The 23,090-nt window shown below is 38.5% G+C and overlaps 1 protein-coding gene across 2 annotated transcripts in view; it reads left to right on the forward strand.

Annotated features, from left to right (window-relative positions):
• Nucleotides 1-15,831, forward strand: part of LOC124782926 (E3 ubiquitin-protein ligase COP1-like) — a 47,422-nt gene extending 31,591 nt beyond the window's left edge. For both annotated transcript variants that reach the window (XM_047253982.1, XM_047253983.1), the window contains one exon: nt 13,145-15,831. In XM_047253982.1, the coding sequence (XP_047109938.1) occupies nt 13,145-15,277 (2,133 nt within the window). In that variant the 3' untranslated portion in view covers nt 15,278-15,831. The remainder of the gene's footprint in view (nt 1-13,144) is intronic.
• Nucleotides 15,832-23,090: the final 7,259 nt, after the last annotated feature.

The raw sequence follows: 23,090 nt of genomic DNA on the forward strand, positions 1-23,090 counted from the left end.
AGAAGATATAGATGAAAATGAAATGAGAGATACGATACTGCGTGAAGAGTTTGACAGAGCACTGAAAGACCTGAGTCGAAACAAGGCCCCGGGAGTAGACAACATTCCATTAGAACTACTCATGGCCTTGGGAGAGCCAGTCCTGACAAAACTCTACCATCTGGTGAGCAAAATGTATGAGGCAGGCGAAATACCCTCAAACTTCAAGAATAATATAATAATTCCAATCCCAAAGAAAGCAGGTGTTGACAGATGTGAAAATTACTGAACTATCAGTTTAAGAAGTCACAGCTGCAAAATACTAACACAAATTCTTTACAGATGAATGGAAAAACTGGTAGAAGCCAACCTCAGAGAAGATCAGTTTGGATTCCGTAGAAATATTGGAACACGTGAGGCAATACTGACCCTATGACTTACCTTAGAAAATAGATTAAGGAAAGGCAAACCTACATTTTTAACATTTGTAGACTTAGAGAAAGCTTTGGACAATGTTGATTGGAATACTCTCCTTCAAATTCTAATGGTGGCAGGGGTAAAATACAGGGAGCGAAAGGCTATTTACAATTTGTACAGAAACCAGATGGCAGTTGTAAGAGTCGAGGGGCATGAAAGGGAAGCAGTGATTGGGAAGGGAGTGAGACAGGGCTGTAGCCTCTCCCCGATGTTATTCAATCTGCATATTGAGCAAGCAGTAAAGGAAACAAAAGAAAAATTTGGAGTAGGTATTAAAATCCATGGAGAAGAAATAAAAACTTTGAGGTTCGCCGATGACGTTGTAATTCTGTCAGGGACAGTAAAGGACTTGGAAGAGCAGTTGAACGGCATGGACTGTGTCTTGAAAGGAGGATATGAGATGAACATCAACAAAAGCAAAACAAGGATAATGGAATGTAGTCGAATTAAGTCAGGTGATGCTGAGGGAATTAGATTAGGAAATGAATAGTAAAGGAGTTTTGCTATTTGGGGAGCAAAATAACTGATGATGGTTGAAGTAGAGAGGATATAAAATGTAGACTGGCAATGGCAAGGAAAGCTTTTCTGAAGAGTAGAAATTTGTTAACATCGAATATAGATTTAAGTGTCCGAAAGTCGTTTCTGAAAGTATTTGTATGGAAGTGAAACATGGATGATAAATAGTTTGGACAAGAAGAGAATAGAAGCTTTTGAAATGTGGTGCTACAGAAGAATGCTGGAAATTAGATGGGCAGATCACATTACTAATGAGGAGGTATTGAATAGAATTGGGGAGAAGAGAAGTTTGTGGCACAACTTGACAAGAAGAAGGGTCCGGTTGGTAGGACATATTCTGAGGCATCAAGGGATCACAAATTTAGCATTGGAGGGCAGCGTGGAGGGTAAAAATTGTAGAGGGAGACCAAGAGATGAATACACTAAGCAGATTCAGAAGGATGTAGGTTGCACTAAGTACTGGGAGATGAAGAAGCTTGCACAGGATAGATTAGCATGGAGAGCTGCATCAAACCAGTCTCAGGACTAAAGACCACAACAACAACATTGCATAATGTTTTGCTGTTCTCAGGGGTCAGGACTGCAATTACCCTTTGGCAATTTTTATCTCTTTCAATATAATGTGAGGCAAGCTAAACAACATATATTGGTGAAAATTTGAAACAATGTCTAGGAACAAAAGTTCATTTCAACATTAAAAATTGTTAGCTTTCATCTAATGAGCATGTTGTTCGTAAAATTGTAAGTCCTTAGAAACTAATTTTTTATTCAGAATGTTGTAATTATTGGGGGGGGGGGGTCCGTGTAGTCACAAATTTTTGTACAGTGGTTGGTACTGGGGGGGGGGGGGGGGGTCAAAAACAATATATTAAAAATCCTGACTGGTAGGGTGGGGGGAGGGGCTGTAGTTCTGGGTTTTCTTGAAAACCACAGCATCCAGCGAAAATGTTCCCAGTACAAGTTTAAACTACATCACATTTCCCACAAAAAAAAAGCTCCAATTCCTTTTTTTCTCTGAGACTTATAGCTTCTGCATTGCAGCAGATGGGAAAATCACAGGTTATTGGGTATAATGTTTTAGTGGTATTAAATTGTTGTCAGTTGTTAAATGAAATGGGTTAAGAACAACTCTGTGTATCTTTTCTTGGTGCAGTAGAGCCACTTTACTGAGTAAATTGTGTTCTGGGGATGTAACAGGGTGGAACGGCTAGAGTGGAGGTTAGAAGCTTTGAGGGAAGGTAGGTCGCCAGATTGTGGGCATGCATGTCCCTCCTTCATAGGTCAGCAAAATAAAGAGCAAGCAGGCAGTTCCCCATTCTCTCTGCCTCATTATTTTGAATTCCTGCTGCAAATAATCCGAGTACACCATTTGTTTGTTACATATTTTTATGAGCTTCAAAAAGTAGCAACTGCAGAAATGGATAGGAACTTTGATGGCTGTGTACTGATGCGAGCTGAGTTGGGGACCCTTCGCTCACAGCTCCAGGCTGTGTTGGCTTCTGTCGTACAGCTTGAGGCTGCTGCCAAGAAGCATCACTATGGGGGATCGGACACGGGTATGTGAGGGATGTCACTGCTGTGGCGACTCGAGGTACTGCCTGCACTGAGGTTGACCCTCACCCATGGTCGAGTGGGAGATCATTCCAAAGTCTGGCAGGCAGCGAAAAATATCTGAGGGGCTGATTGTAGGGCCTCCCCGGTTCATGTGACGAACAAGTTTTGGGCTTTATCTGTAGCTGACAAAGTCTCTGAGCCGCATGCAGTTGTCCACCTTGTTCCAGAGGTAGCTTCTCGGCCCGCAAGGTCTGGACATTCACAGAGGGTGGGTTTACTGGTAGTTGGGAGCTCCAACGTTAGGCGTGTAATGGGGCCCATTAGGAACATGGCTGCCAAGAAGGGGAAGGAAGACAGTGTGCACTCTGTGTGCATACCGGGGGAGTCATTCTGGATGTGGAAAGAGTGCTTCCGGATGCTATGAAGAACACAGGGTGCAGCCAACTGCAGGTGGTGACTCATGTCGGTACCGATGACATGTCACATTGGATCAGAGGAGATTCTCTCTGGTTTCCTGTGGCTAGCGGAAATGGTAAAATCTGCCAGTCTTGCTTCCGAGATTAAGGCAGAGCTCACTATCTGTACCATAGTCGATAGAACCAACTCTGGTCCTTTGGAGCAGAGCCGAGTGGAGGGTCTGAATCAGAGGTTCAAGCGGTTCTGTGACTGTGTAGGTTGCAGATTCCTTGACTTGCACCATCGGTTGGTGAGTTTCCAGGTTCTGCTTAATACGTCAGGAGTCCACTATACACAGGAGGTGGCAACATACGTAGCGGGGGCTGTGTGGAAGGGACTGGGCGGTTTTTTTAGGTTGGAAGATCTCAGGTAACCACAGAAAGGGCGTCAGTCTAAAAGGGAACAGGTAAAATGCAGTAGGGTAGTTGTAGAAACAATGGGATATTGTAGTCGTTAATTGTCATAGCTGTGTTGGGAAAGAACCAAAGTTCCAAGCGCTAATAGAAAGCACTGAAGCTCAAATAGTTATAGGTACAGAAAGCTGGCTAAAGCAGGAAATAAGTTCAGCTGAAATTTTTTCAAACGATCTAAAAGTGTTCAGAAAGGATAGATTAAATACAGTTGGTGGTGGAGTATTTATTGCTTTCAGAAGTAGTTTGCCTTGTAGTGAAATTGAAGTAGGTAGTATATGTTTAAAGCCGGTGGCAGGCATAAAACATCATCCAAAATTGTACTAAATGCTTCCTCAGAAAATTATTTTGAACAATTAGTTCAATGAGCCCACTTGAAACGTAAATGGTTGCGGAAACATACTTGACCTCTTAGCAACAAATAATCCTGGACAAATAGTGAATATCGTGACGAATACTGGGATTAGCAACCACAAGGCAGTTGCTGCTAGGCTGAATACCATAACACCCACAACCATAAAAAAGGAACACAAAAGCTGACAAAAATGCTCTTAGTGCATTTTTAAGAGACAGTCTTCACTCCTTCCGATCTGATCATGTAAGTGTAGAAAAGTTGTGGAATGATTTCAGAGAGATAATATCGACTGCAGTTGAGAGATATATACCACATAAATTAATAAGTGATGGTTCTGATCCCCCATGGTACACATAACGGGACAGATCACTGTTCCAGAAGTAGCGAAAAAAGCATGCCAAATTTAAAAGAATGCAATATCCCCAAGACTGGCAAAGTTTTGCATAGTTCGAAATAAAGCGCGTACTGCAGTGCGAGATGCTTTTAATAATTTCCACAACAAAAATCTGGCAGAAAACTCAAAGAATTCTGGTCATACACAAAGCACACCAGTGGCAAGATGCAATAAATACCTTCACTGTGTGATACCAACAGTGATGTCAGTGGCACTAAAGCAGAGTTATTAAACACGGTTTTCCGAAACGCCTTCACCAAAGAAGACAAAGTAAATATTCCTGTATTCCAAACAAGAACAACTGCCAAGATGAGAAACATAGAAGTAGATATCCTCAGTGAAACAAAGCAGCTTAAATCACGTAATAAAGCCAAAGTCCCCTGTCCAGATCATATACCAGTCAGGTTCCTCTCAGATTATGCTAATACAATAGCTCCATATTTAGCAGTTATATACAACCGCTCGCTCACAGAAAGATCCGTACCTAAAGACTGGAAAATTACTCAAGTCACACCAATACCCAAAAAGGGAAGTAGGAGCAATTCACTGAATTACAGGCCCATATCACTCATGTCAGTTTGCAATAGGATTTTGGAACATATACTGTTTTTGAACATTATGAAGTACCTAGAAGAAAACAGTTTACTGACACACAGTCCGCATGGATTCAGAAAATATCATTCTTGCAAAACACAACTAGCTCTTTATGAAGTAATGAGCACTATCGACAGGGGATGTCAGATTGATTCCATATTTTTTAGATTTCCAGAAGGCTTTCGACACCGCTCCTCACAAGTGTCTTCTAACCAAACTGCATGCCTATGAAATATCACCTCAGTTGTCTGACTAGATTCATGATTTCCTGTCAGAAAGTTCACAGTTTGTAGTGATAGATGGAAAGTCTTCAAGTAAAACAGAAGTAATATCCGGCATTCCCCAAGGAAGTGTTGTAGGCACTCTATTGTTCCTGATCTATATTAATGGCATAGGAGATAATCTGAGTAGCCGTCTCAGATTGTTTGCACATGATGTTGTCATTTACTGTCTTGTAAAGTCATCAGATGACCAAAACAAATTGCAAAATGATTTAGATAAAATATCTTATGGTGCGAAAAGTGACAATCGACCCTGAATAAAAAAAGGTGTCAAGTTATTCACATGAGTACTAAAAGAAAGCTGCTAAATTTCTGTTATGCAATAAGTCACACAAATCTGAAGGCTGTAAATTCAACTAAATACTTAGGGATTACAATTACAAATAACCTAAATTGGAATGATCACATAGATAATGTTGTGGATACAGCAAACCAAAGACTGCGATTCATTGGCAGAACACTTAGAAGGTGAACAGGTCTACAAAAGAGACTGCTTGCACCACGCTTGTCCGCCCTATTCTGGAGTATTGTTGTATGGTGTGGGATCTGCATCAGGTAGGACTGATGGATGACATTGAAAAAGTACAAACAAGGGCAGCTCGTTTTGTATTATAGCAAAATAGGGAATATAGTGCCACAGACATGATATGTGAATTGGAGTGGCAATCACTAAAACAAAGGCGTTTTTCATTGTGATGGGATCTTCTCATGAAATTTCAATCACCAGTTTTCTCCCCCGATTGCAGAAACATTCTCTTGGCACCCACCTACATAGGAAGAAATGATCATCACAATAAAATAAGAAGAATCAGGGCTCGCACAGAAAAATTTAAGTGCTCGTTTTTGCTATTTGCCGTTCAAGAGTGGAACAGTAGAGAGACAGCTTGAAGGTGGTTCATTGAACCCTCTGCCATGCACTTTATTGGGAATAGCAGAGTAATCACGTAGATGTGGACAGGGTGTTTCACAATATTATACCAATTCTTCTGCAGCTCATCTTATGAATCACTGGTGAGGCAGTGAACAGACGCTCCCAGTTGGAGGGGGTAGGAGGGTGTTCTAGCATCCAAAAAGTGTGTTAAGAAATGGACAGATTCTGGGTAAATTGCTGCACAGTGTTTTACACTGTTAGTGGTGAAATTGACTCTTGTTATTTCTGTACAGCAGTTGCAATGCTCTTCTGGAAAAGGCAACTTTCTCCACTGTGAGTGCTGCTCCCTTTTCACTTTACAGACAGACAATCTCTCGCCAACATTTCCTATCCAGTTCTCTTATACAAGTAGACAAAATAGTACCACCGATTTTAATTTTATGCAGTGGCGTTATTTTCAGTTTATTGTGTGAGTACTCCTGAGCTATTATGTAAAATACATTGCTATAAACTGTGGCTGAGAAGTGCTTCATTTGTAAATGTGATGTCAGTAACCTATGTAGTGTTGCCAGGAAAGGGATTTGATTGGCAAAAGTGGCATCTTGCTGTCTGTTGTCGACAGTATATTGTAAAGCTGTGTAATCTTGTTGTAGTGGTGAATTAATGAATAACCATTGAGGTACTACACTTCACTCACCATTTACTGTGTTAGTGATAGGCTGAATAAATCCCTGTAATTCATGAATTGCTAGCATTTGTAGAGTGAGCTGCACAGACTTGCACCCTTACCACACCCCCACAGTATATCTTACAGTTTGGATGTCAGTATGTTTGTTGGAAAAGGGCTGATCTCATTTAAATCTAGAACAGTAATCTTCTATAATGGATCACTTTACTTTTGTTTAGATATCTGAAGTTCCATAACTCTATACGGACTGCTTCTGTTACAGAGGAAACCAGTTTGATTGTCTGGACCTCTTCAGGCATTGGGAGAGTGGAGGCTGGGGTGATGAACTTGATACCCTTAAGCTGGAAAAAGTATTTCAGCCATTGATAGTGGAGTCAATGAAATCAAAATTGTTGAGTAAATACTGAAATTGTGTTACACTTGGGTCAGGCTCTTCAGTGTAGTAGACAGTTGACAGCTCCAGCTGTTGATCTTTTTTTACATAATAGCTCATTTAACAATTGCAAATAAATACTCACGTAATAAACTGAAAATAATTGTACTATATGAATGTGTAGCCAACAGCCTTCCCGCAGTGGTAACACGGGTTCCCATCAGATCACTGAAGTTGAACACTGTTGGGTTGGGCTAGCACTTGGATGGGTAACCATCTGGTCTGCCGAGTGCTGTGGGCAAGCGGGGTGCACTCAGCCCATGTGAGGCAAACTGAGGAGCTACTTAATTGAGAAGAAGTGGCTCCAGTCGCGTAAACTGACATACAGCCAGGAGAGCGGTGTGCTGACACAAGTCCCTCCATATCCGCATCCAGTGACACCTGTGGGCTGAGGATGACACGGCGGTCAGTTGATACCGGTACTGTTGGGCCTTCCAAGGCTTGTTGGGACGGATTTTAGTTTAGTTTATATAAATGTGTACTCAGCGAAGTTACTTTGTCTGCTCACATGAAAGGACTGGATAGGAAATGCTGGGGAGGTATAGTCTGTTCGTAAACTGAAAAGTGAGCTGCACTCATCGTGGGGAAGTTACCTTCCCAGAAGAATGCTACAACCCCCTCACAAAATGACTAAGAATCATTTTCCCTGTAGCACTGTAGAACAGTGCACAGAGATTTATGTAGATTGCATCCTTACACGTTTCTTACTTTTGTTTTATTAGTAATTCATATCTCTATTCCATTTAGTGTTAACACACTTTGTGGAAGATGAACACCTCCTTTGAGAGTGTCTTGCACATTGTCACCGGTGATTCCTAAGGCAAGCTGTTGAAGGGTTGGAATAATTTTGTGAATGAAATAACACAATTTCAAATACTTTACTGATCTCGAGCAGATATCATAATATGAATTCAAAGTAGGCTGGGGCGGCAGTGAGAATTTGGATCAAGGAGGGAGGCATGCCACGGTAATCCATACAGTTGTGCGAACCATTGTGCCGTGATGGCTTAGTGGGTAAAACACCTGCCTTGTAAGGAGGAGACCGGGGTTCAATTCACAGCCTTGGTACAAATTTTCACCAACTGCTTCAGTATATATACATAAAAAAATGTGAAACACACTGTGATTGGTTTTTCAAACAATGGAACATCCAGGATGGAATGTACCATTATTATGAGAAGGAAAGTTGCTACCCACCATATAGTGGAGATGACACACACACACACACACACACACACACACACACACACAAGACTGCAGTCTCAGGCAACTGGCAGTTTGGTATCAGTTGCTTGAGACTGCAGTCGTGTGTGTGAGTTGTGTTTGCATGTGTGCATCTATTGTTGATGAAGGCCTTAACGGCTGAAAGCTTTAATTGTGAGAGTCTTTTTGTTGTGCCTGTCTGTGACTCAGCACCTCCACTATATGGTGAGTAGCAACTTTCCTTCTCATAATATTGTAATTGCTTTTTGTGCTCTTTATTTTGCAGACTTACAAGGGAGGTACGTAACTACAATCCAGCGACCTATCTTCCCCCACGCTTCTAACCGCCTTACACTTCTGCTGCATTTAGATGTGGTATAAACATTTAATATTTGTCCCAACACATGTTAGTTAACAATATACATTAATTTTATACCATTAAAACACTGTTTTTAGTAATACGTGATTTTTTTTTTGTCCATCCTCAGCAATGCGAAAACTATTAGTCCTAAAGAAAAAAATGAATAGGACCTTTTTTGCGGAAAATTAATATAGTTTAATTTTGTGCTAGAAAACGTGCTAGAAGCTATGGTTTTTGAGGTAGTGAAAAAAAAGCGATCTTAAGTACCCACACTCACAGACCACTGGTCAGTATTTTCAGTTATTCATTACACCCATCACCACCACTGTGCAAAAAACTTCCAACTGCACAAAAAATTTTCCCCACTAATTTTCCTATCATCTCTGCATAGTTACCACAACCTAAATCCAGTTGAACCCGCTTACCGTGTTACTGTATTCAAGATTCTCTCTCTCTCTCTCTCTCTCTCTCTCTCTCTCTCTCTCTCTCTCACTCACTCACTCACTCACTCACACACACACACACACACACACACACACACACACACACACACACCAGTTTTTATCCCCTAACTCCCCCCCCCCCTCCCCACCTGCTCCTTCCATTATCAAATTAACTATTCCTTGATGCCTCAGGATGCATCCTATCGTCTGATCCACAAATTGCTTGTTTCCACAATTCAGTTCAGTACAGCCACATTTGTTATACAGTCTAACCATGTAATCTTCAACATTTTTCTATAGCACCACTTTCAAAAACTTGTATTCTGTCCTTGCCTGAACTGCATATTGTCCTATTGTCCATGTTTCACTTCCCTACATGGTTACACTCCATACCAGTTCATTCAGAAAAGACTTGCTGACAGTTGAGTTGGTAATTGTTGTTAACAAATTCCTCTTTTTCAGAAATACTTTCCTAACTATTGCCAGTCTGCATAGTATATCCTCTCTAGTTCTTGCATCATCAGTATTTTTCTGCCTAAATAATAAAACCTCATATACTACTTTTAATGTCTCATTTCCTAATCTGATTACTTCAGCATCAGCTGATTTAATTTGACTACCTTCGAATTGCCTTGTTTTATTTTTGTTGATACTCATCTTATAAGATCTTTCTACAAATGCTCTTCAAAGTCCTTTGCCGTCTCTGTCGGAATTACATTGTCATCTATAAACCTCAAAGTTTTTGTTCCTTCTTCCTGAACTTGTAACTTCCTTTCCAAATTTCTCTTTGGTCAGAGAAATGATCAGCATTTTCCACAAAAATACACAACACAAAGTTTAAACTTTCACTTTTTAGCTGCATTTTATCAGTTTTAATTTTGGTTATAATGTTGTGAAAAGGTAAGTTACCACTCACCAGTAGTTGAGAGGCTGAGTCGCAGATAGGTACAACAAAAAGACTCTCATAAATACAGCTTTCGGCCAGTAAGGCCTTCATCAAAATTAGAAAACAAAAACACACATACACACTCACGCAAATGCAACTCATAAACAAATGACTGCAGTCTCAGGCATCTGAGGGCATGTGCGTGTTTGTCATCTAATTTTGACGAAGGACTTACTGGCCGAAAGCTATATTTGTGATAGTCTTTTTGTTGTGCCTATCTGACTCGGCGTCTCCACTATATGGTGAGCGGCAACTTTCCTTTTCATAATATTGTTACATTTCATCCTGGATTTTCCATTGCTTAATTTCAGTTTGTGTTCTGTGAATTCTCAGGTCTTAAGATACATAATTAAGTTATTGGCCATATAATCTATTTTCTATGTTTTTGCCATCGTTTTATTCTCAAGTTGCATAAATGCAGTTAATGCTATGTGATCAAGGCTTTTCACCATATATTTAAGTTGAAATGTATTTTGGTTATTAATCTGTCCAGTGTGAAGTTTTGTCTTTGTTAATTTTTATCGTGTGGAGGTAGTTTGTTTCCTTCACTCCTCTATCTTCAAATGGAGCCAAGGAAAGTTGCTTTACAGTAAAAATGATAGTATGTTAAAGATAGTTATTAAAACTTATAGATGAATGAACACTGTGGGAATAATTAAAATATTAAATTTAAAATTCGGAATTAGTAGTTCTGTATTTGCAAACCCATGTGTAAACTGTAGTCTATTTCATGTTATGTTCATTGTAAGACATGGAGTTACATGAGAAATGTTAACATCGTTCCTGATCTATGTTGTGACACTGCAGAATATGGATTGCAGGGAAGAATCGGAAGAAAATGTTATGTGATCATAATTCATTGACTTTTGGGTGCCTCAAATCAACTCCAGAAAACATTAGCTCCTGTCATTGTTATAAATTTTTCATATGTTGGATGATTATTATCAAATTCATCTCCTGTTATTCACTGTGCATGTACCAGTCATATAGTACGCACATTCACATTTGATCAGTGGTATAGTGCATCTCTCTCTCTCTCTCTCTCTCTCTCTCTCTCTCTCTCTCTCTCTCTCTGTACATATTACTTGTAAGTTCATAATGTTGCAAGTTGCTTTCTGGGTTAACAATGGCAATGGAATCTAGGAAAAGGACAAGGAAAACAAAATAATGTGGTAATAGATCAACTAAGACTGCATGTACCAAGACTTTTCACTGGATATGTGCAGACCACATTTACTGCCAATATATGCATCAAGTAAATTTGGGAGTTGACTTCCAAATTACATCTAAAACTCCTTGTAGTTATTTGCTGAAAATACAGATTTTCAGGAACCACCCTTTGACAATTTTGAACTGTTTCCAGTATAATGTCTGCACCCTAAACAAAACAGATTGAAAAACCTGAAACAGTATCCTGTGGATAAAAGCTAGTTTGTTAGAGATTTTTTTCCATTATGCTTGAGGACAGTATTGTAACAGACAAGGTGGTGTCCTGCTGGGTGCCTGGTCATGTAGGAATATGGGGCAATGAACAGGCCGATCGGGCTGCCAAGGAGGCCTGCAGAGAACAGGATGTGGTCCAGTGTCCTATTCCCTTGAAGTCTGTCATCTCTGCACTCCACAGGAAGTGCATGGAGTTGTGGGAGGAAGAATGGCTGGCGGTGACGACCAATAAACTGCGGTTGGTGAAGTCAACAACTCGGCCGTGGCGTTCCTCCAGCCAGTCACTCAGTCGGGAAGAAGTGACCCTCACGCGTCTTCGGATCGGGCACTGTCCTCTCACACATAGCTTTTTACTACAGCGGGAGGATCCTCCGTTTTGTGATGCCTGTTGTGTGCACATCTCTGTCCGCCACATTTTAACAGACTGCATTTTATACTGTGATGCAAGGGCAGAAGTACAAGTTAATGGGGATCTGCCTTGTGTTTAAGCGAACGATGAGACGTGTGTGTCTAGGGTTTTAAAGTTTTGTGATGTGTCTGGACTCTGGCCTAAACTTTTAGGCTGGAGGTTTTAGTGTATTGCAGAGTGGCTGACTCCTCCCTTTTTTCCTTGCAGTCAGCTTGCCACTTCCATCTGCTATATTTTTTTAGCTCCCTTTCCCACTTTCTTCCTGTGTTGTCCATGTTTTACTGCTGACGACGTGCTTCGTCCCACGCTTCAGTGTGGGTAGGCACATATTTTTCAAACCTTTTTACCTGTGTTTTATGTTCTGTTTTATCTTACTGTTCTGAGTCTTTTCTTGACACCCGTCTCACTATATTACTGAGCGGACGCTGAAGACCTTGCTGTCATGCGCCCAAAAACCCTCTACTACTACTACTACTACTACTACTACTACTGTAGTAAACAAGGTTTCTAACATTCCATCTGCCTGGTGCATATAGTGTTGTACTCCATCCTGATTCCACTTCAGTCCCACCATTGAAAGTGCGCGGTGGAATCATTTTAGTGTTGATCACCACAGTAATGTGAAGGTATGTCTCATGGAACAGATAAAAACAAAATTTCCATGCGTGACAAGTAAAAATGGAATGAAGGGAAACTACAGAGTTCTGTATACAAGTTGATGTTACTGTTTTATTTGTTGTAGACTGTATTTAAGTTTTCGCTTGGCTGAACAGCATGCAAAAGAAACTTTCTCTTGTGCCTTAGAGCAAAGCAGACACTTTTTTTTAATGTTGTTATGCTGCCAGTTAAATTTGCAAAATATTGGTTCACTTACACAGACAGTACACCAGAACAGAATTATTTCTGTGCACACAGCTAAAACTGTATTTCAGAATTATGTGAATGTGTCTCAACCCTTACTGTCCTCTCAAGCAGTGTAGTGAAGTACTTTATCAATGTTTATGTATCATATCTGTGCCACTTAAAGGATTTGCTTCCACCATATCTACATATTTTCAAGTGTGTGTTACAACAAGCTATTGCAAAACTTAGTTCTACATTTTTCTTGAATGTTGCTTCAATAGTTGGTACTTGTGTGTCTTTTTTCTTTCTTCTCTTAAATATCTTACTGTATTTGTTTTTGCTCTGTGGTGCCTCAATGGTGTGCTTGTTTAACTTAACTAGTAATTCAGTTTGCAAAAACTTATATTCTTGTTGCCCCCTCTCCCCTCTCTCGCCCATTACGATATAAAGAGAGGTTCCATTAATCATGAATACTTCATCTGTTTCAGGGTGCATTCTGTCTGCTGATAAATGGTGGCGGTCAGTGCACGCGTTCTGGACAATTCAGTGAGTATTTGTCGCCAATGGCTTCTGGGAAAAGTACTGGAAGTATTGGCAGTGCATCATCATCTTCAACTCCACAGCGTTCTCGACCTACAAAACGTCAGCATTCAGTGGTGCTAAACGGTGTTGGCGGCTCATTTGAGGATAAAAGTAGTGATTATTTGTGTCCAGTCTGCTTCGAGCTGATTGAGGAGGCGCATATCACAAGGTGTGGACACACCTTCTGCTACAGGTGCATATCAAAGTCAGTTGAATCCTGCGGACGCTGCCCAAAATGTGGGTTTTCTCTTAGCAGTCGTGAACAAGTGTTCCCGAACTTTTTGTTGAATGAGCTGGTCTCAAAATACAAATCAAAAGTCATGGGAACATCAGAGGCTGGATTAACACGTGACGCTTCAGGTGAAAGCCTTCTAGGTCCTGATGGGTTACGTGACTTTGTTGCTACAGAGTCACTAAACCTAACACTGCCAGATGTAAATGTTATTTTGGAAGTGCTGACACAGAGAAAACATTTATTAGAGGCGGAATCATGTGCAGCTCAAAACAAGCTTTTATATGAATTTCTCACACATTTACTGCAGCAGAAGGAAGAGCAGTTAAGTCAGCTTACACGGGAAGTTGCTCTTATTAAGCGGGATATAGGAGAAGTTGAGAACATCTTAAAAGAAGTCCACACCAAATGCCCCAAGTTGGAGAAAGAACCATCAGCTTCAGGCAGCACATTGGGTCTGAAAAAGGAATTGTCTTCTGAAGGCCCAGGGAAACTTAGCAAAGAAGAAAGCATGAGTGAAGCAATGGGTCCTGATGGATTTACTGGCAGCCAGAAGAACTTGGACAGCTCTGCAACAAGTCTGGCACTGCGCCGGAAACGTATGCATGCCCATTTTGATGATTTTGTTCAGTGCTATTTCAATTCAAGAGCCAAAGAACTTATGTTTGGAGGCAGTATGGACAAATCATTTGGAGGCAGTATGGACAAATCATTTGGAGGTAGTATGGACAAGTCATTTGGTGGTAGCATTGACAGAACAGCAATGCCATCATCAGAAAGCCAAGGTCTGAATGCGTTTAGAGAAAATTTAGTGAAATTTTCCCGGTATAATTCTTTACGGCCACTTGCAACCCTAAATTATTCAAGCGATATCTTTAATAACTCCACAATTGTGTCTAGTATTGAATTTGATAAGGACAATGAGTTTTTTGCCATTGCTGGAGTCACAAAAAGAATAAAAGTATTTGATTATGGAGCTGTCATAAGAGACACAGTGGATATTCACTATCCATGTGTTGAAATGGTATCAAATTCAAAAATATCATGTGTAAGCTGGAATTCATACCACAAAAGCACTCTAGCGAGTAGTGATTATGAAGGAACAGTTACTGTGTGGGATGCTGTCAGTGGGCAGCGTGTTAAAACTTTCCAAGAGCATGAGAAAAGATGTTGGAGTGTAGACTTCAATGATGTCGATACCCGACTTATAGCATCAGGATCAGATGATGCAAGAGTGAAGCTGTGGTCACTAAACATTGACCGATCAGTAGCTTCCCTTGAAGCAAAAGCGAATGTTTGCTGTGTTAAGTTCAACCCTCGCAGCTCCTGCCATTTAGCATTTGGATCTGCTGACCATTGTGTACATTATTACGATCTGCGCAATATGAAGGAGCCGTTATCAGTTTTTAAAGGTCATCGCAAAGCTGTGTCATATGTTAAATTTCTCAACAAGGAAGAGATTGTATCTGCATCAACAGACAGTCAGTTGAAGATGTGGAATATTAATAATCCACATTGTCTGCGGTCATTTGTTGGTCATATTAATGAAAAGAATTTTGTAGGTCTAGCAACAGATGGAGATTATGTAGCTTGTGGTTCTGAAAATAACGCCTTGTATGTTTATTACAAAGGACTTACCAAACAGTTGTTCAGTTTTAAGTTTGATGCTGTTAAGAGTGTTTTGGAGAAGGATAGAAAAGAAGACGATGTTAATGAGTTTGTATCTGCTGTTTGTTGGAGACAGCATTCAAATATTGTTGTTGCTGCAAACAGTCAAGGTATCATAAAAATTTTGGAGCTAGTGTGAGGGGTACACAATTTTTAGTTCCTGAGGGTTTATTGTGTTGTACCTCATCCTTTTCAGAGGCAAGTGTTTTTGGTGCTTCCATTATTGGATAAATTAACATAGTCACATTTTGGAGGATCACTGTAAAATCCAGCGATTTGATATAATTTTGCTAGTCAGCATAAAACGAAGTAAGGAACCAGTGTACTTACAAACTTTTTAGGATGGGTGCAACTGTAAACCCGTACTCTGTGTACTACCCACACATATTGCTCAATTTTGATGTACTTTGCATAACTTGCCTCATGTTAATTAATGCATTAGTGTTTCGGCTGAAACCGGTAATTTCATACATATAGATATTTGCTAGAGGTTGGAAACCTTTTTGATTGTGTAGTTTTCACACTCTGTATTCGTTACCAAGCGTTCATTAATAATATTTTGGATGTAATCCATCAAACGTATTGTCTGGTGTATATGAACTATAATATAGATTTTGAAATGTGTTCTATGTATTGTAGTGTGTATTTATTTCTTTGTGCATTTTGAGTTGTAGAAATATATTTATTTTATTACACATTTGTTGTCAATAATTCCTCAACCTGATACAAAGAACTTTTGTGTTTTGCATGGTTTATTTTGTGTGTTACTTCAAGTGGTCTTGCAAAGTCTGCTGCCTGCCGCCCCCCCCCCCCCCCCTCTCTCTCTCAGCATTATCGTGATTAATGGAATGTTTATTTTGCAGATTTATCACAGTTTCAAAAGTTATGCAAAAGATGTAGTGCTATGTATGTATTTCGGAATATCCAGATTTTTCTGCATTAAAATGTATGTGTCATTGTTTGAGATAAATACCATTGGTTTTTATAGATAAGGTGACTTGATGAGTTTTCGTTTATAATTACTTCATATTGTAAGTTCTCTCTCTCTCTCTCTCTCTCTCTCTCTCTCTCTCTCTCTCACACACACACACACACACACACACACACACACACACACACACACACACAAACAAAATAAGTGCTTCACAGTGATTGTTACACCACACTATTTCAGTCATAGAATTTGTGCCATGATTGCTGTACTTTTTGCCATGGTTGTTGTACTTTTTTAAAGTAGTTCAGCAGAAATAAATGAAATGGTTGTGCACAACATTCTTAATTCTTATCTTAGTACATTTTTGTACTCTTCCAAAATGGTACGATTTTATCATCCTGCATATGTGGAATAAGGAAGCTTATCTGTAATACACAAATATTTGTTTCAAACTTTCTTCTTCTAGATGTTTATTGTATACAGTATTTTCCTTGAAATAAAGTAATTGCATCTAGCTCTCCCCAACATTGGTTCACACTGTTAAAACAGTGATTAAAATAATTATCTTTATGTGTTTGCTGAGATTGTAATTTGTAAAGTTAAGGTGTACACCGTTACTTTCTGTGTCTAATCTAAATACATCAGCTGATTTGATCCTATGTATTTATTTAAACTTTTGGGTTAAGGTCCTCAATTTTCTTGAGTTTTTTTCCAAAGTTACTCTTTCAACTGAACAGTTGACTCATCTTAGAGCAACAGACAATATGATACAAGTGAATACCGTGACGTAGCTCATCTCTAAGGGACCACTCTTTCACGACTTTCCACTTTGTATAATGCATTCGGACTTGATGATTTGCCCATACTTACTTCAAAATACATGCATCATTTAACTTACAATGCTTCGGTATTATGTGATCTGAAGTCCGTGATATGTCGTAGCCCACCCAGGAATTTCCATTTTTGTATTGATTTCGTAGCTTTCCAATCTTACCTACCTTTTTTAGTAGACCATCGGTTTAACTATTTCTCACTCACTAAGCCTGAACACCACACATCATATAAATACAGAAAATTCAGAAAAAATGAATGTATTCATTTCTGTTTGCTGGGGAATCAGAAAAAGATCAAAGATACACACTATTTCCATCACACAGTTACACATAGTATGCCATAAAATCTGGCTTCAACACATTTTCAAACATTGCCATCATACCTTTGGATATTATCTTTAAATTTCTAATTAATGGCATATTTATTCATAATTGTTGAAAAATTTTAAAACATAGTCATAAATAGTGTGACATTCTCAGTTGCTAATATAGATGAAAACATTTCTGAAATTTTTGTCGTACAGTGGTTAATTCACCAGACTCACATCTTGGAAGATCAGGTTTCAAATCGTTGTCCACCCATCCTGAGTTAGGTTGCCCTTGGTTTCTCTCTGACTCTGTTATGGTGCATGCTGGAGTGATTCCTTGGAAAATGACAACATTTTTTCTTCTCCATGCGTGTCTTACCAAGGCTTGCAATCCTGTCTTTACAGCCTCTTCACCAATGAGATCTGAAATATTGATTTTTTCCTCTGCACCCTCCCCACTTCCATTCTGTACGTATTTAAATTTATTTTGGCCCTTTTTTATGTGCATTTTGATTTCTAGCTAATAATATTAACATCTTCAGTTTCTTAATCAAAAGCCATTTTCAGGTTTGCAAGCTTTTGTATAGATCATACATGACACTTTGTGTATGAGATGTGGCTATAAAACAACAGGTCTATTACTGTAAAACATTTTGTTCCAGAAACATACATATTTAGTTATTGCCACCCTCTACATACTCCAACCCTCTATCCCTACGATGCTCCGTGTGAATTTTCCATTAATGGGAACAGTATTGGAGGTCTTCCTCTCTGAATTTTTTGATGATGCATACTGCTTTCTCTTGCTTCAGCAGTCTGAAATTGTATTCCTTTAATGCAGATTTGACCCTGGGTAATAGAGAAGTCGCAAGGTGCTAGGTCAGCTGAATGAGGTTGGTGGTCTGACACTGAGATACTTTACCTCACTAGAAATCTCTTAACAGAAAATGCACTATGAGCCAATATGTTATCTTGATGCAGAACCCATGATGTATTATTCGGGTCATATTTCCTCACAGAGTTATGAACAAGAAACTCAAATAAATAGTTTGACCTTCAGGAACCCACTGAAGGTACACAATTCCATGAGTATTAAAAAAGAACAACCATCATCGCTTTGAATCTTGATTTGCTCATTTGAGCTGTTTCCGCTTTGGTGAACTTTGGCCCTTCCAATGCATGGATTTGCACTTTGTTTCTGGATAATAAGTGAAAAACCAAGGTTCATCACATGTTATTGCTCTGTCCAAGAAATTAGGGTCATTTTCAGTGGTATTCAAAGTGCTAGTTTAAACATTTTCACGAGCTTCGTTTTGTTGGATTGTGAGAATTTTTGACACAAGTTTAGCACACATTTTTCTCATGTAAAATTGGAATTGGTTATGAACAATTTGCATTCTGCATTCTTTGTCATTCCTACAGTTTCAGCAATTGATCAAATAGATCAAATCAGATTACTTACTTTTTTGATATTTTCATCTGTTTTTGATGTTGAAGGGTGTCGCAGGTGTGAGTCCTCTTCAATGTCTTGTTGGTCTTCTTGGAAATGCTTGAACCACTCAAAAACTTATGTACATGATAGTCTTCACCATACACTTCTTTTAGTAAAAGGTAGGTTTCAGTGGCTGTTTCTCAAAGCTTGACCTGAAACTTCATGACAGTTCATTGCTGTGTTATTATGCTTACCATTTTTGTGGCAGAACAGAATAGCAGCTCTTACACAAACCGGCCACCTTGAGGATGACTGAAAGGTTGTCAGCTGAGATGTCAGAACAAGAATTAACAAAATCCCTGATGCACACCCAACTAGTGATTGAATATTGTATCCTGTGGAAAACTTCAAGAAATAAACATTGCACTTTTTAGCAATTTAAGTGGTTTAATTTTTTATGGAATGAAAATGTTTCAGAACTGTAGTTGGAATAGCATGATTAATTTGAATGTATGCTGAAGCATATAAATTTTTGGTAAAATCTTTTAGTTACAGAGAGACAAATTCAGTCATACAAATGAAGTTGATTCAGTTGGGCTACAACTCGGGTCTCACTGAAAAGTTGTCCTTTCTGTGTGCATTTCATTTACATCTCTTCTTTGTCACAATGAATAATAATACAGTATGATCTGAAATATGTATTTCTGTTAAATGACAAAGCTGCAGCTGGGAGAATGCAAGACTGTGATTGACTTCACAATGAAATTAAAGTGCAAATTGTGTAAGTGGGGGAGACAAAATGAAAGTAAAATTCTTACTGCCTATAAATATGGCTCAGCACTCCGTACACACTGGAAAAGAAAAGGAGTGAGAAGTTATGTAGCGACCAGTATCCATAAAGAGAATGCTAAATGTACAATAAAAGGAAGAGCTTTCAGTCCCTAGAAAAGGAAGACACACAACCTAGAGCCAAGTGGGATTAAATAGCCTGCGAGTAAATGGAAACAAAATGGGGAACATGGCAAACTATATTTGAAAAGCTAAAACAGTTTCAGTTAAAAAGTAAGAATTAAAGGACACTGTTATTAAAGGTGCAAATGGGCAGAAATTGCACAAGAAAGAAAAGAAAGCATACAGATGAAGACTGGAAATAAACTAAAAAATATACAAAGAGAAGATAGAAAAATGAAAAAGCAAATTTGTTGGAAATTTGAGTAGTGCTTAGGGTAAGAACAGACGTTTAAAATAAGTACACAGGCAGAGTTCAGGGTCACATCATGTGGTAAAGTGATCTAAATGTATTCTGTAAGCAGACATTGTATGTCTTTTATGTAAATTTACTGCTTTGACTTTTCAGCCTACTAATTGTCTTATTCATCTTTTAATGAAAAGATAAACAGTTTTTACAAAATGAAGTTTTATGTAAAATGCATAGTTCCACAGCTGGCACACTCTTGTCATCAACTGTAATATTCTACAGGAAACCACACTTTAACGCTAAAAATCGCGTTTTTCTTTACAGTGTTTTCTTATAGTACTTGAAATGAGAATCAGTTTTGTGGAAGTTAGACGTATCTAAGTTAAAACTAAACTCTGTGCTTTTTTATATCTGAGAGATTGGGTCAGCTTGAATTGTGTAAAAATCAATAAAAACATTTTTGTTTGCATAATGGGCTAACCTTTTCTTTTTTAAATGCTGCTCTAGGTCCTACGAACTCTGTGATGGCTTTCATAATGCAATTTAAGATTATCTAAGATTGAAGTCTCTATTTTTCACTTACATATTCCTCATCATGTAAAATCTTGCTGTCTGATGGTCTCTTTGCATAGGTTCCTTTCAGTGAATAGGACAAGTTTCCCAGTGCGGGATGATGACAAAGTGAATGAACTTTGTAAATACATATATTTGAATGAAAATAGGCTGCTATTTTTTGTTTCATAATTTACTTGTAAGGTGCATTTTTATGTGAAATTTGAGCAGTTTTTCTGCCGTGCCATTGTACATTAGCAACTGCATTCTTTAAAAAGGCATTTGATTTCAATATTTTGTTATTTATTTCCAGTACTATTAATACCAAATGATGCAAGGTAAATTATAGACACTACTTAAAAAAGTATTCCTTGAGACATCCAGTGTAACCATTTCCTGAACATTTGCCTTGTAAAATTTTCCCTATTGCAGATTTGACTCAGTTTGTCCTAATGTTTCCTATCTCACGGTAACATTCATTTGACATAATTTTCTATTTGCATGGAATAATTAAAAACTTTTATTTGTTATGAGACTTCCTGGAGAGCTCTTTACCAACCTTCATCTGTTGCATTCCTTTCCAACTATCCAGATCTGTTTTCTGTAGTTTCCTCAAATTGCTTAGAGTAAATCAATGATGGTCCCTTTGAAAAAGATCTGCCATGCATTTCTCTTCAGAATAACCCTGTTGCCAGCTGCAGTGCCACTATGTAGTGGTAAAGTTTGGCAGTGAATACTGTACATCATTATCAATTAAAATGCTTTTATGAAATAAAACTGAAATAACTTATTCAAGTAAGAGTTTTAAATAATACAGGTAATGAAATCAATAATGATATAGTTTGCAATGGTATTTTGCATTGCAGTGCGGTTAAAATTTCAATAACAGTTATCCGAAAACTATATTTATTTAGTTTCCTTTGGTATGTTTCATTCATTGCCCATTACTTTGTGGGCAAGACGATTGGTGACAGCTTTGTCTTCAAAAGCAGAATTAAACTATTTTTGAAAAAAGAAGACTGTGCAATACCATCCCACATTCTTGTGCCAAGCATTTGTAAAACAACACTCAAGTTACCTGTTTTCTGATCCATTTAATTAACAGACTTATTTACTGAATAAGGAAAACTTTCTTTGAGTCATAAAAATATTTCTATAATTAAAAAAAAAATGTAGTTACTTTGTGATCATGTTGTAATGGTAATTACTATAAAATCAGTGATCGCAGTGCAGTTACTTTTGTACATTTGTGTGTAAACTCTGATAAGTAACATTGAAGTGCATATATTAGTCCATGTTGATAGCAATATGAAAATGTGGCAGAACTTTTGAAATCAGAGCTCCCAAGTGTTGGAAAAGGTACGATAAGACAGCTTTCACTGTAGAAAGGAAAGTGTTTGCTACACTGACTTTTGTTTTGAAAATACCCAGTAATTTGGCAATTGGCAAAATGCTACTGTTCATTACATCTCTCTTTATGTGAAAAATATTATCAGAGTGAGTGTGATCCAAATTTAATCCATATGTGTTTTGCTTTTTTGCTGACGTCTTTGACCTACCTATTTACAAAAGAAATTGAGTGACTTAGATGCAGTAATCCACAACATAACCAACGATTTTTACTAGTTTTAATGTGTTCTATGCGACTATTGGGTGGTTTTATTACTTCATTAGTACAAAATGCACAACTTCAAAGTTCAGTGATGCTCTGCAAAAAGAGGAAAATATCAGCAATTGAGACAGTTTTTAACCATAGATGCTGGTGCTACTTTGGACTTTGTAATTTATCTCTTGAACTTGCATCTTGAGGAAAGTAAACAGTAGTGGGGCAACTAGAATTTCTGTGAATAACTTTACTCCAATTCCGAAGAGACTTCCAGAATTGATTTTTATACTAATTTTATCTGATCGAGTCTTTCCTTCTCATCCCGTCCGGTAAGTCTCCCCTGACACGTAGTTCTGGATAGCTTTCACGAAATCTACCCCTTTTCCTAGACCTCTCCAGTCATTTTCCTTCACCCCTCTTCCTTCCCCTTCAACCCTTCTGCATGGAGGAGGAGCCATTGACTCCAAAAGCTCGCCTAGTTATAATCTTTGATGTATTCTGCAACTGTTTTGTGAGTACATTTTTTTAATCGCTCCAGTTACCTTATTTGATCTAGTTCTCTGTAACAGAAGAGAATGTACCACTTATATCAGGTGGAAATCTCTAACAAACTGAAGTCACATGGATGCAGGAAACCCACATACAACAGAGGAAAGAGAAAAGGAAAGGTGGAGGGGGGGACAATGATATGTTACCTTTTGAGACTTCATGTCATCTACCTTAGCCTGTTAGAAGCCATGTTTCAGGTGAAGTCATTTGATTGGCAGTGAATTTTTTTGCTGTAAATGCCCTTCATGATTTTATTTCCCTTTGATGGGAGGAATGTTAAGGCATCAGACTGTGGACAGATACATAAAATAGTGCCCACACAGATTCCTCAGTTTTAAACTTTCATTTGTTGTAGGAGCAAGGGCACAGTTACCCATGTGACACTATAGTTGTTATCATTGAATTTAAGCAGTGGAAAAATATGGTACAGGAAGTAATCAGTTATAAAATCGGTTATGTATATTGTTTAAAGACATTCAATAGGACATGTATTTCTTCCATTTCTCCATTTAGATGACTTGACAGTAAAAATTCTTTCAT

Source organism: Schistocerca piceifrons, chromosome 1 (assembly GCF_021461385.2).
Source record: "Schistocerca piceifrons isolate TAMUIC-IGC-003096 chromosome 1, iqSchPice1.1, whole genome shotgun sequence".
Lineage (NCBI taxonomy): Eukaryota > Metazoa > Arthropoda > Insecta > Orthoptera > Acrididae > Schistocerca > Schistocerca piceifrons.